This window comes from Chiloscyllium punctatum, chromosome 4 (genome assembly GCF_047496795.1).
Source record: "Chiloscyllium punctatum isolate Juve2018m chromosome 4, sChiPun1.3, whole genome shotgun sequence".
Taxonomy (NCBI): Eukaryota; Metazoa; Chordata; class Chondrichthyes; order Orectolobiformes; family Hemiscylliidae; genus Chiloscyllium; species Chiloscyllium punctatum.
In genome coordinates this window covers 97,565,796-97,579,718 of record NC_092742.1, presented here as the reverse complement: position 1 = coordinate 97,579,718, position 13,923 = coordinate 97,565,796, and the positions used below count along the sequence as shown (strand labels likewise).

The following is a 13,923-nucleotide window of genomic DNA, read 5'->3' as shown; positions in this document are numbered from 1 at the left end:
CCATTCCCCTACCCTGTTACTCTACATTTCTCATGACTATATCCTACATATACCCTGAACACTCTGGGCAATTTAGCTTGGCCAATTCATCTGAACTGCACATATTTGGACTGTGGGAGGAAACTGGAACACCTGAATGAAATCCATGCAAATAAGGGGAGAATGTGCACACTCCACAGACAGTCGCCCAAGGCTGAAATCGAACCCAAGTCCCTGGTGCTGTGAGGCAGCAGTGCTAACCACTGAGCTACCATGCCGCCCCATGTTTTTCTTAACTTTATACGTTGCTGTTTATGGTATTATTTACAATCTAAAAGTTTTTATTAAATTTTCAGAGGATGTGGATGTTGTTAGCTAGGTCAGTATTAGGTCATCTCAAGTTGCCCTTGAGAAGGTTTGTGGTGAGTGAAATTCTTAAACTGCTGCAGTCCATGCAGTGTAGGTCCATGTGCTGTAAGGAATAGAGTTCCAGGATTTTCATCCAATGACATGTGAAGGATGAGTTGGAATGGATTGTGACTTGGAGTGAAACCTGCAGGTGGTGGTGTTCCCATACAGCTTCTACCCTTGTCTTTCTAGTTGGCAGAGGTCATGTGTTTAGAAGGTGCTGCAGAGCAGCCTTGTTGAGTTGCTGCAGTGCATCTTGGTACCACTGCTTCCACTGTGGGTTCATGGTGAAAAAGTGTACATTGAAAATGGTAGGTCAGGTGTCAACCAAGAAACTGATTTTGTTGTGGATAGTGTTGAGCTTCTTGAATGTTGTTAGAGTTGCACTAATCCAGGAAAGTGAAGAGTATCCCATCACACTCCTGACTTGTGCCTTTGGGCAAGTCTTGAAGAATCAGGAGATGAGTGATTTTTCACAGAGTCCCAAATTCTGATCTGCTCTTGTAATCAAAGTGTCCATCTGGTTGGTTCATTTCAGTTTCTGGTAACTCCCAACAGTGTTGATACTATGGGATTCAACCATAGTAAGATAATTGAATGTCAAGAAGATTAATCTAGTCGTTAATTCTTTTGTGCTGGAAATGGCCATTGCCAAATATGTGTAGCAGAAATCATACTCCCCATTTATTAGCCCAAGCCTGAATGTTCCCCAGGTCCTCCTGCATATAGACTAGACTGCTTCAATATCTCAGAAGTCACAAATGTTACAGAATATTGTGCAATCATCAGTAAGTGTTCCCGTAACTAATATTATGATGGAGGGAAGGTTATTGATAAAGCAGCTGAAGGTGGTGTATATGTGTACACATTGAGCATTAATGCAGAACATCACAGAATCCAAAAGCAGAAGGGAGACTATTTCATCTGTCTTGCCTGTGTTGCATCTCTGAAAGTGCCCACGCCACAGCTTTTTCCCCATAACTGTAATTTTAGTTGTGCCCAATAACTTTTGGAGAAGTTCAGTGGAATCTAAGTTGATTACTCTTTTTGTGACTTGGAGAAAGTGAGGACTGCAGATGCTGGAGATTAGACTGGAAAAATGTGGCACTAGAAAGGCACAGCAGGTCAGGCAGCATCCGAGGAGCATGAGAATTGATGTATTATGCATAAGCCCTTCATCAGGAATGGCTTAAGGCGGAAAGGTCGATTCTCCTGCTCCTTGGATGCTGCCTGATCTGCTGTGCCTTTCCAGTGCCACACTTTTCCACTCTTTTAATGAATATACTTAACAACTTAACAGAGTTCAGTGTTAAAATCATTCTCCTCCACTCCTTCTAGTTATTTTGTCAATTATTTTAATTTGGTTATCAACCCACTTTCCAGAGGATGTAGGTTTCCTTCCTATTGAATACCTCTAATAGGCCTGCCCTTAATGCTTTCTGCTATAAGGATAATACAAGCTTTTCCAAACTCTCCATAACTGAAAATCTTTAATCTGGTATCGTGTTAGCAAACCTCTTCCAAGCCCTCTCCAAAACCTTGATATCTTTTCTAAAGTATGATGCCCAGAGTTGTACTTAATATTTCCATTTATGTTTTTCCTTGGTTTCTAAAGTTTCTGGATGGCTCCCATTTTTTTTGACAATACCCATATTTGCAACATAAACATTTTTATAACTGCTTCTTCATTTTTCAGCTATCTTAAAATATATAACCTCATATATCTCCACATTCCTTTGTTCATGGTATTCCCTCAAATTAATATCATGAGTTAAAACTGCTACTACATGTTGTTGTTCTTAAATTCTTAAATTCTTCACTTCATTTTTGCCTGCATTAAATTTCATCTGCCCTGTGCCTGCACATTTTCACCAATGGCTGGATATTCTCCTGAAGTTTGCTGCTGTCATTTTATTTACTACATTGGAAAGTTTTGAATCATATTAGACTTCAAAATTACACTCTGTGCACAAATCAAATTTATTTATATGTAACTCCTCGAGGACACCATTACATACTTCTCTCCAATCAGGAAAAATCATTTTCGCCTTCTTAACCTTTACTAGTTTACTACCCAAGTTACTGCCATCTCTTTGAGACGATGTGCTTCTGTTTTTAATAAGCCTTTATCAAATTTCTTTTGCAAGTCTATTAGGATTACATTTAATTCAATCATACCCACTGTTTGGGTGCTGTCTGGGACTAAAATAGCTTCTGATGCATGTGCACATATTTCTGCTGTCAGTTGTTTTGCATGCCACCTTGGTAAACTTGTTAGATAGCATCCACCCAAACTATTCAGAACTGACCATTCATGACCCCTATCAACATGCAATGTTGACTTGATGCCACGTTGCTATTTCAAGCTCAGAGCTCCTTCAGTCTCTTCTCTGATTCTCCAACAACTGAATCCATATTAAGAAAAGACAGTATCATCAACACTATTTAAAAGGGATAATCAAAATTTTTAGCTAGTGTATTACTGACAATAGACATTTTTGTCTTGCATTCATTAGGGCAATTCTCAATGCCAAACAACATCTTACATTATATGATAAGAGAGTGTGGATTGGCTGGTTGACCTTTTCTTATAATTCATTCACAGGCTGAGGATATCACTGGCTAAGGGATGCTGCCTGAACTGCTGTGCTCTTCCAGCACCACTAATCCAGATATCACTGGCTAGGCTAGCATTTATTGCACGTCCCTAATTGCCCAGAGGGCAGTTCAGCATCAGCCACATTGCTGTGGTCCATAGTCACGTGTAGTCCAGATTAGATAATGATGGCAGTTTCCTTCCTTAAATTAGTAAACCAGTTGAGTCATTCTGGCAATTGACAATAGATTCATGATCATCATTACACTCTTAATTCCACCATCTGCTAAGGCAGGATTCAAACCCAGAACACTGGCAGTAGTGGGTACTGCAGATGCTGGAAATTAACTTCAAGATTAGAGTGGTGCTGGAAAAACACAGCAAGTCAGGCAGCATCCAAGGAGCATGGTTTTTGTCCGAAAAGTCTATTCTTGATTCAAATCTAGAACATTACCTAGGTGTCTGGATTAACAATCCAGTAATAATGCCACTGGGTCATCACTTCCCCATGAGTGACGGAGTAAGATGACCTTGATGCGGACATCACTGAACTAGTCACCTGATTCTGTCACGGATTTCTCTCAACATTCTCTTCTCATACAGTGTCATATCTTTAAAGCAGTAGTTCATAGAGTCATAGTCATGGAGATGTACAGCACAAAAACAGACCTTCAGTCCAACACATCCATGCTGACCAGATATTCTAACTGAATCTAGTCCCATTTTCCAGCACCTGGCCTATATCCCTCTCAACCCTTCCTATTCATACACCCATTCAGCTGCCTTTTAAATGTTGCAATTGTACCAGTCTCTGCAACTTCTTTTGGCAGCTCATTCCATATACGCACCACCCTCTACGTGAAAATGTTGCCCCAAAGTCCCCTTTTATATCTTTGCCCTCTCATCCTAAACCTATGCTCTCTAGTTCTGGACTGCCCTACCATGAGACCCTATCCATGCCCCTCATGATTTTATAAATAGAAAATGTCAGGTTTCGAGAGGCACTTGCGCTTTCAGGCTAGATTAGATTACTTACAGTGTCGAAACAGGCCCTTCAGCCCAACAAGTCCACACTGATCCGCTAAAGCGCAACCCACCCAAACCTATTCTCCTACACCTAATGTTACGGGCAATTTAGCATGGCTAATTCACCTAACCTGCACATTTTTGGACTGTGAGAGGAAACCCACGCAGACACAGGGAGAATGTGCAATCTCGACACAGACAGTCGCCCGAGGCTGGAATCGAACCTGGGGCCCTGGTGCTGTGAGGCTGTAATGCTAACCACTGAGCCACCATGCCACCCACTGTGCTAGCTCTGTCACATCAGGCAGACTCTACAATACAGCGGAAATCTCGGCCTTCCTCTACATTGAGTGAGATGATGAGGTGCTGCTCTGTTGGAGGGGCTATCTTTTGGACGGGGGCCTCTCCCACTCTCCGACTTGGGTACAGTAAGTCCCACAGTGATGTTTTGAAGCGGCAGTCAGATCTCCAATAGCCTGGCCAACATTTGTCCAACAACCAATGGAGGTTAAAAACACTGTCGGCAAAGAAAACCCTGAGCTTCATGTTGCCTGCTACTTCAACGCAGCACCTGTTCCCTGTCCAAAGTCTCTGTCTCAGGCTTGCTGCAGTGCTCCACTGAAGCTCAGTGCAAGCTGGAAGAGCAACTCCTCGTTTTCCGCTTAGGGACCCTGCAGCCTTCCGGACTCAATGTCGAGTTCAGTAACTTGAGGGTTTGAGCTCTCCCGTGTCTTTACCCAAATCCCCACACACCAGGCCTTGTTATCATATAATCTGCTATTACACACAACCCATTGTTAGCCACTAATAATCCTCATTAATAGCTTATTCACTCTCTCAGCCAGAACCTTACTCACTTCTTTGTCTGTCTAACTGTTCATTTCTCTCTCTCTTTGGGCTCTATTCCCACCTATCCTTTACTCCTTACCCCCTCTCTTAACCCTATCTTCTGCATATAAACCAAGCATTTTCTTAGCTACCATCAGTTCTGAGGAAGGGTCACTCGAAATGAAACGTTCACTCTGATTTCTCTCCACAGATGCTGCCAGACCTGCTGAAGTAATGTAGGTTATTTGCTTACATATTTCACCACTACATGTGCACAAATTTGCAGCCACATTTCTCTACACCTCAATTACTATGAAGATTGAGAGAAATTTTAAAAAGCTGATGTATGTTATCATCTAGCAGGGGCCACTGAATTGTGATCAGAACAAGGAAAGATCCCTAGGACCTGATGAAACGTATCCCAGGACTTTGTGGTAGGCGAGGGAGGACGTTGCAGGGCCCTTAGTGGAGATATTTGTATCGTTGACAGCCATGGGTGATGTGCCTGAAGATTGAAGGGTGGCTAATGGTGGGCCGTTATTTAAGGAAGGCTGCAGGGAAATGCCTGAGAACTACAGACCGGTGAGCCTTACCTCCATTGCGGGGAAGTTGTTAGAGGGTAGACAGGATCTATGTGCATTTGGGGAGGCAAGGATTCATTTGAGATAGTTGCCTTTGCACGTCGGAAATCCTGTCTCACAAATTTAATTGCATTTTTTGAAGGGGTGACCCAGAAAGTAGATGAGGGCAGTACAGTAGATGCTGTTTCCATGGACTTTAGCAAGGTAGGTTGTTGAGTAAGGTTAAATCTCTCAGGATTCAGGGAGAGCTAGCCAACTGGATACAAAATTGGCTTGACAGTAGAAGGCAGAGGGTAATGGTAGAAGGTTGTTTTTCAGACTGGAGGCCCCACTGTTATTCATCATTTATATAAATGATTTGGATAAGAATTTAGGAGGTATGGTTAGTAAGCTTGCGGATGACACCAAGACTTGTGGTATAGTGGAGGGTGAAGAAGGTTATCTGGGAATTCAGTGAGATCTTGATCAACTGGGCCAGTGGGACTGAGGAATAGCAGATGGAGTTTAATTCAGATAAATGCAAAGTGTTGCATTTTGGCCAAGCAAACAAGGGTAGGACTTATAGTCAATGGTAGGGCCCTGGGGAGTATTACAGAACAAAGAGATCTTGGGTTACAGGTTCATAGCTCCTTGAAAATGGAGTCATAGGTAGACAAGGTGGTGAAGAAGGCTTTTGGTATGCTAGCTTTCATTGGTCAGAACCTTGATTATAGGAGATGCAGCTGTACAAGATATTGGTGAAGCCACATTTGGAGCACTGTCTGCAGTTCTGGTTGCCTTACTTTAGAAGGGATATTATTAAACTAGAAAGAGTGCAGAAAAGATTTACTAGGTTGCTACCTGTACTGGAACGTTTGTTATAAGGAGAGCTTGAATAGGCTGGGACCCTTTTCCCTGGAGCATAGGAGACCGAGGGATGACCTTATAGAGGTCTATAAAATTATGAAAGGCACAGATAAGGTAGTCAGCGAACAGCTTTCTCCCATGGTAGGGGAACAGGTCTAAGATGACAGGGAGAGATACAAAAAGGTCCAGAGAGGCACTTTTTCACACATAGAGTGGTGAGTGTCTGGAATGGGCTACAAGAGGTAGTGGTGGAAGCAAGTACACAAAAGACTTTTCCCTAAGTTGAAGTCTACTGCATGAACAATTTTCTCATAATTTGAAGGTGCTGGTGTTGGACTGGGGTGGGCAAGGTCAGAAGTCATTCCTGATGAAGGGCTTTTGCCCAAAATGTCGACTCTCCTGCCTCCTCAGACGCTGCCTGACCTGCTGTGCTTTTCCAGCACCACACTTTCGACTCTGATCTCCAGCATCTGCAGTCCTCACTTTTGCCAAGGTCAGAAGTCAGGTGATACCAGATCATAGTCCAACAGGTTTATTTGAAATCACAAGCTTTCAGAGTGTTGCCCCTTTGTCAGATGAAGTGAGAGAGAAGCACACAGGCACAGATTTTATAGGCAGAGACATCAATGAGCAATTTTTTTCATAGATATACATGCAACATGGCACAACTGGGAGAGATGCCAGAACATTAGTAGCCACAAGTGAGATGCTGGAAGACTGGAAGTTGGCTAACATGATGCCATTATTTCAGAAAGATGATAAAGAAAAGCCAGGGAACTATAGACTGGTGAGCCTGATGTCAGTGGTGAGTAATTTTTTGGAGGGGATTCGGAGGGAGAAGACTTACATGTATTTGGAAAGGCATGGACTGATTAGGAATAGTCAGCAAGGCTTTGTGCATGGGAAATCATGTCTGGCTAACTTAATTGAGCTTTTTGGAGAAGTGACAAAGAGGATTGATGAAGGCAGAGTGGTGGACATTGTCCATTGCACTTCAGCAATATGTTCAACAAGGTTCATCATGGTCGATTGGTTATCAAGGTTAGATCATGGAACACAGGCAATGGAAGCCATTTGGATACATAATTGGCTTGAAGGTGGTGGTGGAGGATTGCTTTTCAGACTGGAGGCTAGTGACCTGTGTGCCACAAGGATTGGTGCTGGTACCACTGCTTTTTGTCATTTATATAAATGATTTGAATGTGAATATAGGAGATATGGTTAGTAAGTTTGCAGATGTCACCAAAATTGGTGATGTAATGGAGAGCAAAGAAGGTTACCTCAAGTACAAGAGGATCTTAATCAAATGGGCAAATGGGCCAAGGAGTGGTGGATGGAGTTTAATTTAGATAAATTTTGGATAGGTAGATCAGGCAGGACTTATACACTTAATGGTAAGGTCCTGGGGAGTGTTGCCAAACAAAGAGATTTTGGGGTGCAGGCTCCTTGAAAGTGAAGTCACAGGTAGACAGGGTGGTGAAGAAGGTGTTTGGTACACTTGTCTTTATTTGACAGTACATTGAGTATGGCAGTTGAGAGGTCATGTTGCAGATACACAGGCTGTTGGTTTGGCCTCTTTGGGAACACTGCATCACTTCTGATCTCATGCTGCAGGAAAGACGTTCAGAAAAGATTTACAAGGATGTTGCAGGGGTTGGAGGGTTTGAGCGATACGGAGAGGCTGGACAGGCTGGGTCGATTTTCCTTAGAGCATCAGAGGTTGAAAGATGACATTATAGAGATTTATAAAATCATGAGGGGCATGGAGTAGGGTAAATAGACAAGGTCTTTTCCCCAGGGTAACTGTGTCAAAAACGAGAGGGTATAGATTTAAAGTGAGAGGGGAAAAATATAAAATGAATGTAAGGGCAATGTTTTAAGACAGAGGGAGTTTATCTCTGGAATGAGCTGCGAGAAGAGGTGGTGGAGGCTTGTATAATTACAATATTTAAAAGGAATCTAGATAGATATATGAATAGGAAGGAATTAGACTGATATGAGCCAAATGCTGCCAAATGGGACTAGACTAATTTAGGATATCATGTCGGTGTAGTCGAGTTGGACTGAAGGGTCTGTTTCTATGCTGTACATCTCTATGACTCAATGACATACAGAACAAGATAAGCTATGGAAACAAAAGAGAAAGAAAGATTCTCAGCCGAAAGACATATCCACCCTGCGTCTTCAGGGAGCAGTTTTCCTGTGAGAATCTCAGTGAAGAACAATGTCCGTAATTCAATCAGATGTCCTCACTGAAGTCTGACACCAAACTCAGCCACAACTAAGAGTAAGGAATGATTGTAAAAGCAACAAAATTGATGATTATTTGTACTTCTGGATCCTCCTAGTCTTGAACGTGAGATGTTTGCAACATTTTTGCAACAGAACCTCATAAGCTTATAGTAATCCTTTGGAAGGCAGAATACTAAGATACCTATGATACATAGAAAACCCCTTTTTTTCAGAGTAATCTACAGCCATGATGGCAGCACTCTGTGCTTCCATTGCCTCAAGCTGAACTTGCACATCAGCAGTCTGAGCTTTCAGCAGCACTCAGACCTTGGTGGCTGCTACTCATGCTAAAATGGAAGTTGGGATTTTGTCCATCAAATGCTGTATCATGGTTGAGCCTACAAGTGTCTGAACAAAATTAACCACCATTTCCACACTGGGAAGGATGGACACCAAACTTTGTAATAAGCCTTGTGCTCATTTGGTCCTTAGCATTGAACAGTGGCTATCTGGCAGGCTTCCCATTACACCAGACATTATGTGGTGCCTACCCATCTCTGTCAATACCTTTGAAATCCTCATCTTAGTTACCTGCAGTGGAATTGGTGTTTGATTTCACCTTTCGCTGAGTTTGACACCTTTACTGTTTCTGCCTTCAGAATGTTAACGCCATAGTCTCTTACTATGTGCTGATCCTACCTCAGATTTCTCTTCATACCTATGCACAGTGTCAATGTCTGAGCTGACAAAAATTGTGTTGGTGTTCCTCTACTGGCCAGGTTTCCTTTCAGGTATCTCAAAACAAAACTATGATGAGGGTCCAAATGTAAGTGATGGGTACTTGTGTGGTTTATAAATCAAAACAGATTATGATTTGTTAGGAAACTGGAATGTGAGAAGAAGGATTAGGTATTAGGATAGCACCACCTTCATTGGTTTCAGCTCTGCCAGAGTTCATGACCTTAGCAATTGCTGCCTCCAAGAGTTGCCACCTTGCCTTGCAAGAGAGTGTAATGTATCAGTGTGTATTGTGCATTTTGCATATGCAGCTGCCACTGTTGAATAGATGGCTGTATGTATAACCTGTGAAGCTGGTGGAATTGCTAAATGTATGAGGCAAAGCTATAAATGTTGGGTATGATTGCTAGTTTGTAGAAATGCTTGTGGATAAAAAGGAAAATGGGTGAATTAAGCAGAATTTGAGGGTAGTGGCACATTTGGATGGATATGGGATTGAAGGTAGGCTCATTAATGTTAACTGGTCTTGTGAGATAATTAAACATTTTATGGCAGATAATACAAATCTTCAGTGCCACTGAACTTCATCAATATCTACTCAAGCTGAGTTTTGCACATGTGTCCAAAGGGTTTCTGGACCTCTTCATAGATGACACCTCTCTTTCTCTGTCTCAGCTAAGATTTCCAGTGCAGCAGCTGACCCAATGATCTCCCATATTTTGTCATTCCTCTGTTCTGCAAAACATAGCAACTACACATTCTGCATGATTCCCAGCATCTCCTGAGCCATAATGCTTCTTCCCTTTGCGCAGAGTCAGTGCAACCAACTGAAAAGCTGGCATGTTACCTGCATTTCACTCAATGCTTATGGGTTAATTGTACATCCTTATCTAATTTAGCCCCCCAAAAAACGTCTGTGGAACTAATCTTATCAACTCCGTTACTTTATCAGAATAATCAGACAAGGCTTACCTTTCATCCGTGTGAGAATTAATTTTATCTTTAAAAATACATCCAAGTATTTTCCCACCAATGATTTAGAATGATGGCTAGTTTCTGCTTCTGGTCCACCTATGGCTGATGGTGTTTCAATATCTCTGAAAATTTTCCTTCAGCTTTATTTTTTTTCTTATCCCTTTCTGTAACCACTTTAAACCTAATAATAGCATGATCACTCTTATCCAGATATTCTTGTCTTGGAACACATTCCAGGTTCTTCATTCCAGAACTAGATCTAGCAATACTTCATTACTTATTAAGCTAAAATAATACTCATTCAGCAAAATTCTCCTGTAAGTATTTTAGGGAATTCGTAACTATTTTACTTCACTATTTTCCACCATTTCCTTCCTCAATCTACATTAGAGTAATTTAAATCCTCTACTACTACTGCTAGATCATTTCTATATTTCTTTGCAGTGTACCTACAGATTTCCTCCCTCTTCTTTTTCCCCAGCATTTGACAGTCTATAGTAAATACCCAGCAATGTACTATAGGTTCTATTCCTGTCCCTTAACTTGAATCAAATGGATACAGTCTTGGTTTGAACACTGTAATTTGCCCTGTAATACAGTAAAGAATCAGGGAAGAAGAAAAAGATCATGTTTTCTGTAATGGCGATCCCGCCCCCCCCCCTCCACCAATACCAATAGGGTTTTGTCTTTCTGCAATTTTTTTGCAATAACCAGTTTCATTACAGATACCCATTTATCAGCATGGAGGCACCATCATCCCCAGGAAGACACAAGTGTTGAGATCCACAAAGGCAATGGAGATGGTTTCCTATGCTTTATATATTGCACTGGATTCTGAGGTAATGGCTGTTTCTGCTCTGTATATTGTATTTTTGGGATGTTACCATAAACATGTTAAGATAAGTAAGTCAAACGAATAGTCATATTCATAGTTGTGCACATGGGAGTCATGACACATGGAAATATCATACTGAAGCTGAAAGGGATGTTTATCTGAAACATTGACAACACATTCAGACATATTCCTGTGAGAAAGAAAGATTCCAGGAAGGGGATAAACCAATAGTGGCTAACCAGGGAAGTTGAGGATAATATCAGATTGAAAGAAAAATCATACAATGTGGGCAAGGTTAATGGTAAGCCAGAGGATTGTGAAGTTTTAAAAACCAGCAAAAACATAAATGGGAGAAAATAAACTTCAGAGGTAAAATTTGCATGTAATGTCAAGATGGACAGCAAGAAATTTTTAAATATTTAGGAAGGAAGATAGATGCGAAAGTGAACACAGGTCCCTGAGAGAATGCAGCTGGGGAAATAATGATGGGGAACTAGCAAGTGGCAGAGGAGTTGAATAAGTACTCTGCATCAGTCTTCACAGAGGGTCTCAGAATAAGGGGTCACACATTTAAAATAGAAATGAAAAGGAATCCTTCTCTCATAGAATTGAATACCTACAGTGTGGAAACAGGCCCTTCGGTCCAACAAGTCTACACCGATCTTCTGAAGAGTAACCCACCCAGACCCAACCCTATATTTACCCCTGACTAATAACCTACACTATGGGAAACTTAGCATGGCCAAACCCACGCAGACACAGGGAAAATGTGCAAACTCCACACAGGCAGTCGCCCGAGGCTGGAATTGAACCCGGGAGGCAGCAGTGCTCACCACTGAGCCATCGTGCCACCATAGCTCATGAATCTGTGGAATTCTTTACAACAGAGGACTTTTGAAGCTGGATCATTAAATACATTTAAGGCTGAGGTAGACAGATTTTTAATCAGTAAGGGAATCAGGATTATATGGGAAAAGGCAGGAAAATGGAGTTCAGGATTATCAGAACAGCCATGATCTCGTTGACTGGTGGAGCAGACTGATTGGGCTGAATATCCTAGTTGTGCTTTTATATCTTATGGTCTTATTCTGATCTAGAAAGGCTTGATTATGATGTGGGCTGCAAAGATTTTGGTTAAATGTCAGTTCCTAGCAATGCCATCACTTGACGATAGAAACTTCACTGGAATGTCAAAATTTACTCTTAACATTTTTGATCTCTACCCTAAAAGGTTCTGCAGAGAATTCTTCTGATTGGCTGTTGCAACTTTGGCAAAAATCCTGGGTGCACTACGTAAATAGAAAATCCACCCAAGCTGATCAATTTAGAGAAAAGCCAAGGCAATTCCTTCCAGTAATGTATAGCAGTGTTATGACTCACTTCAGTTCTCCAGTATATATTATATTATAAATTCTTATCAACTGAGTGGGTGGAGTTATTTGCACTGTTTTGTAGCTGATTTCCTCGAATTCTAGGAGCACTAATTGCTGTTTTATAAGTGGTGTGTTGTATTGGAACTTTGGGCAATTACAACATTTAAGAGGCATCTGGATGGGTATATGAATAGGAAGGGTTTAGTGGAAATGGGCCAAATGCTGGAAAATGGGGCTAGATTTATTTAGGAAGTCTGATTGTCATAGACAAGCTGGACTGAAGGATCTGTTTCCATGCTATACAGCTGTATAACCGTCCCTCAAAAGCTAATAAACAGTAACTATGTAGAGGTATCATAGAATCCGTGCAGTGTGGAAACAGGACATTCAGCCCAGCAAGTCTGTGCTGACCATCTGAAGACCATCCCACCTAGAACCATCCCCCCTACTCTATCCTTGTAACCCTGCATTCCCTGAGGCTAACCAACCTAATCTGCACACCCCTGAACACTATGGCAATTCACCTAACCATGAGAAAACCGCAGCATCCAGAGGAATCCCACACAAACATGGGAGAATGTGCAAACTCCACACAGACAGTTGCTCAAGTGTGGAATTGAACCTGCGTGCTGTGAGGCAGCAGTGTTAACCACTCAGCCATCGTGCCACCCTAAGATGGAAGTCTGTATTTGTGTCTGCCCTCGTATCTCATGTGTAGTCAGCAGGATTTCTGCTAAGCAGTAATTCTGCTCTGGAATGCTCTTGAATGGATTGTCGGATATTGGATATTTGGTCTATAAGCCACATTGTAAGTAGCAGGCTGCATCTTTGTGCTCCAAGCCATGTTACAGACAGAGGACAGAGACATTCAGAACTCTTTTTATTCTCCTTATTTTCTGTCCTTAAGCAGAGTTTAATGTCATTTAGGCTTTGGTGTGTTTTCAAAACTTATTTTTGGTAGTGCAAATTTTAAAAGTGACTCGCAACAAATTCTCCAGTATAAATCAACCTTTATTCACATTCTAAACATCAGTTATGATCATAGATTGAAGCATTGGGTCTGTTCTCTTTGAAGAGAAGATGGAATTGTTCTCTTTAGGGAGAAGAATGCTAAGAAGAAATCTGCTAGAGGTTTTGAAAATTATGATTGTCTTGGGTAGGGAGAAGTTGTTCCCACTCTTTAAAGGAATAAGAGCAAGAGGTACAGACTTAAAAGGATCTGCAGCAGGAGCAAATATTTTCACACAGCAAATAGAGTGGAATACACAGCTGGCGGTGGTAGGTTCAGTTGACACATTCAAGAAAACATTGGACAATTATTTGTTTAGAAATAATGTGCAAGGATATGGCAAAAAACAGATATTACAATAGATACTGATGTTCATTTTCTGAGTTGGAGCAGACACAATAGGCTAAACAGTCTCCTACTGCACCGTAATGCCCCTGTGAAATCCAGGGTGACCTTTGCAATTTCACACATGCACAGCAGACGGACACAAGGCACGT

At 41.6% G+C, this 13,923-nt stretch overlaps 1 protein-coding gene across 11 annotated transcripts in view; it reads left to right on the top strand.

Moving 5' to 3' along the window:
- The window catches only part of LOC140476558 (neutral alpha-glucosidase C-like), a 123,031-nt gene that overhangs the window by 96,101 nt on the left and 13,007 nt on the right, over positions 1–13,923 (top strand). For all 11 annotated transcript variants that reach the window (XM_072569351.1, XM_072569350.1, XM_072569349.1 and 8 more), the window contains one exon: positions 10,935–11,048. In XM_072569351.1, coding sequence (XP_072425452.1) covers positions 10,935–11,048 — 114 coding nt within the window. Of the gene's footprint in view, positions 1–10,934; positions 11,049–13,923 lie in introns of those variants that run through there.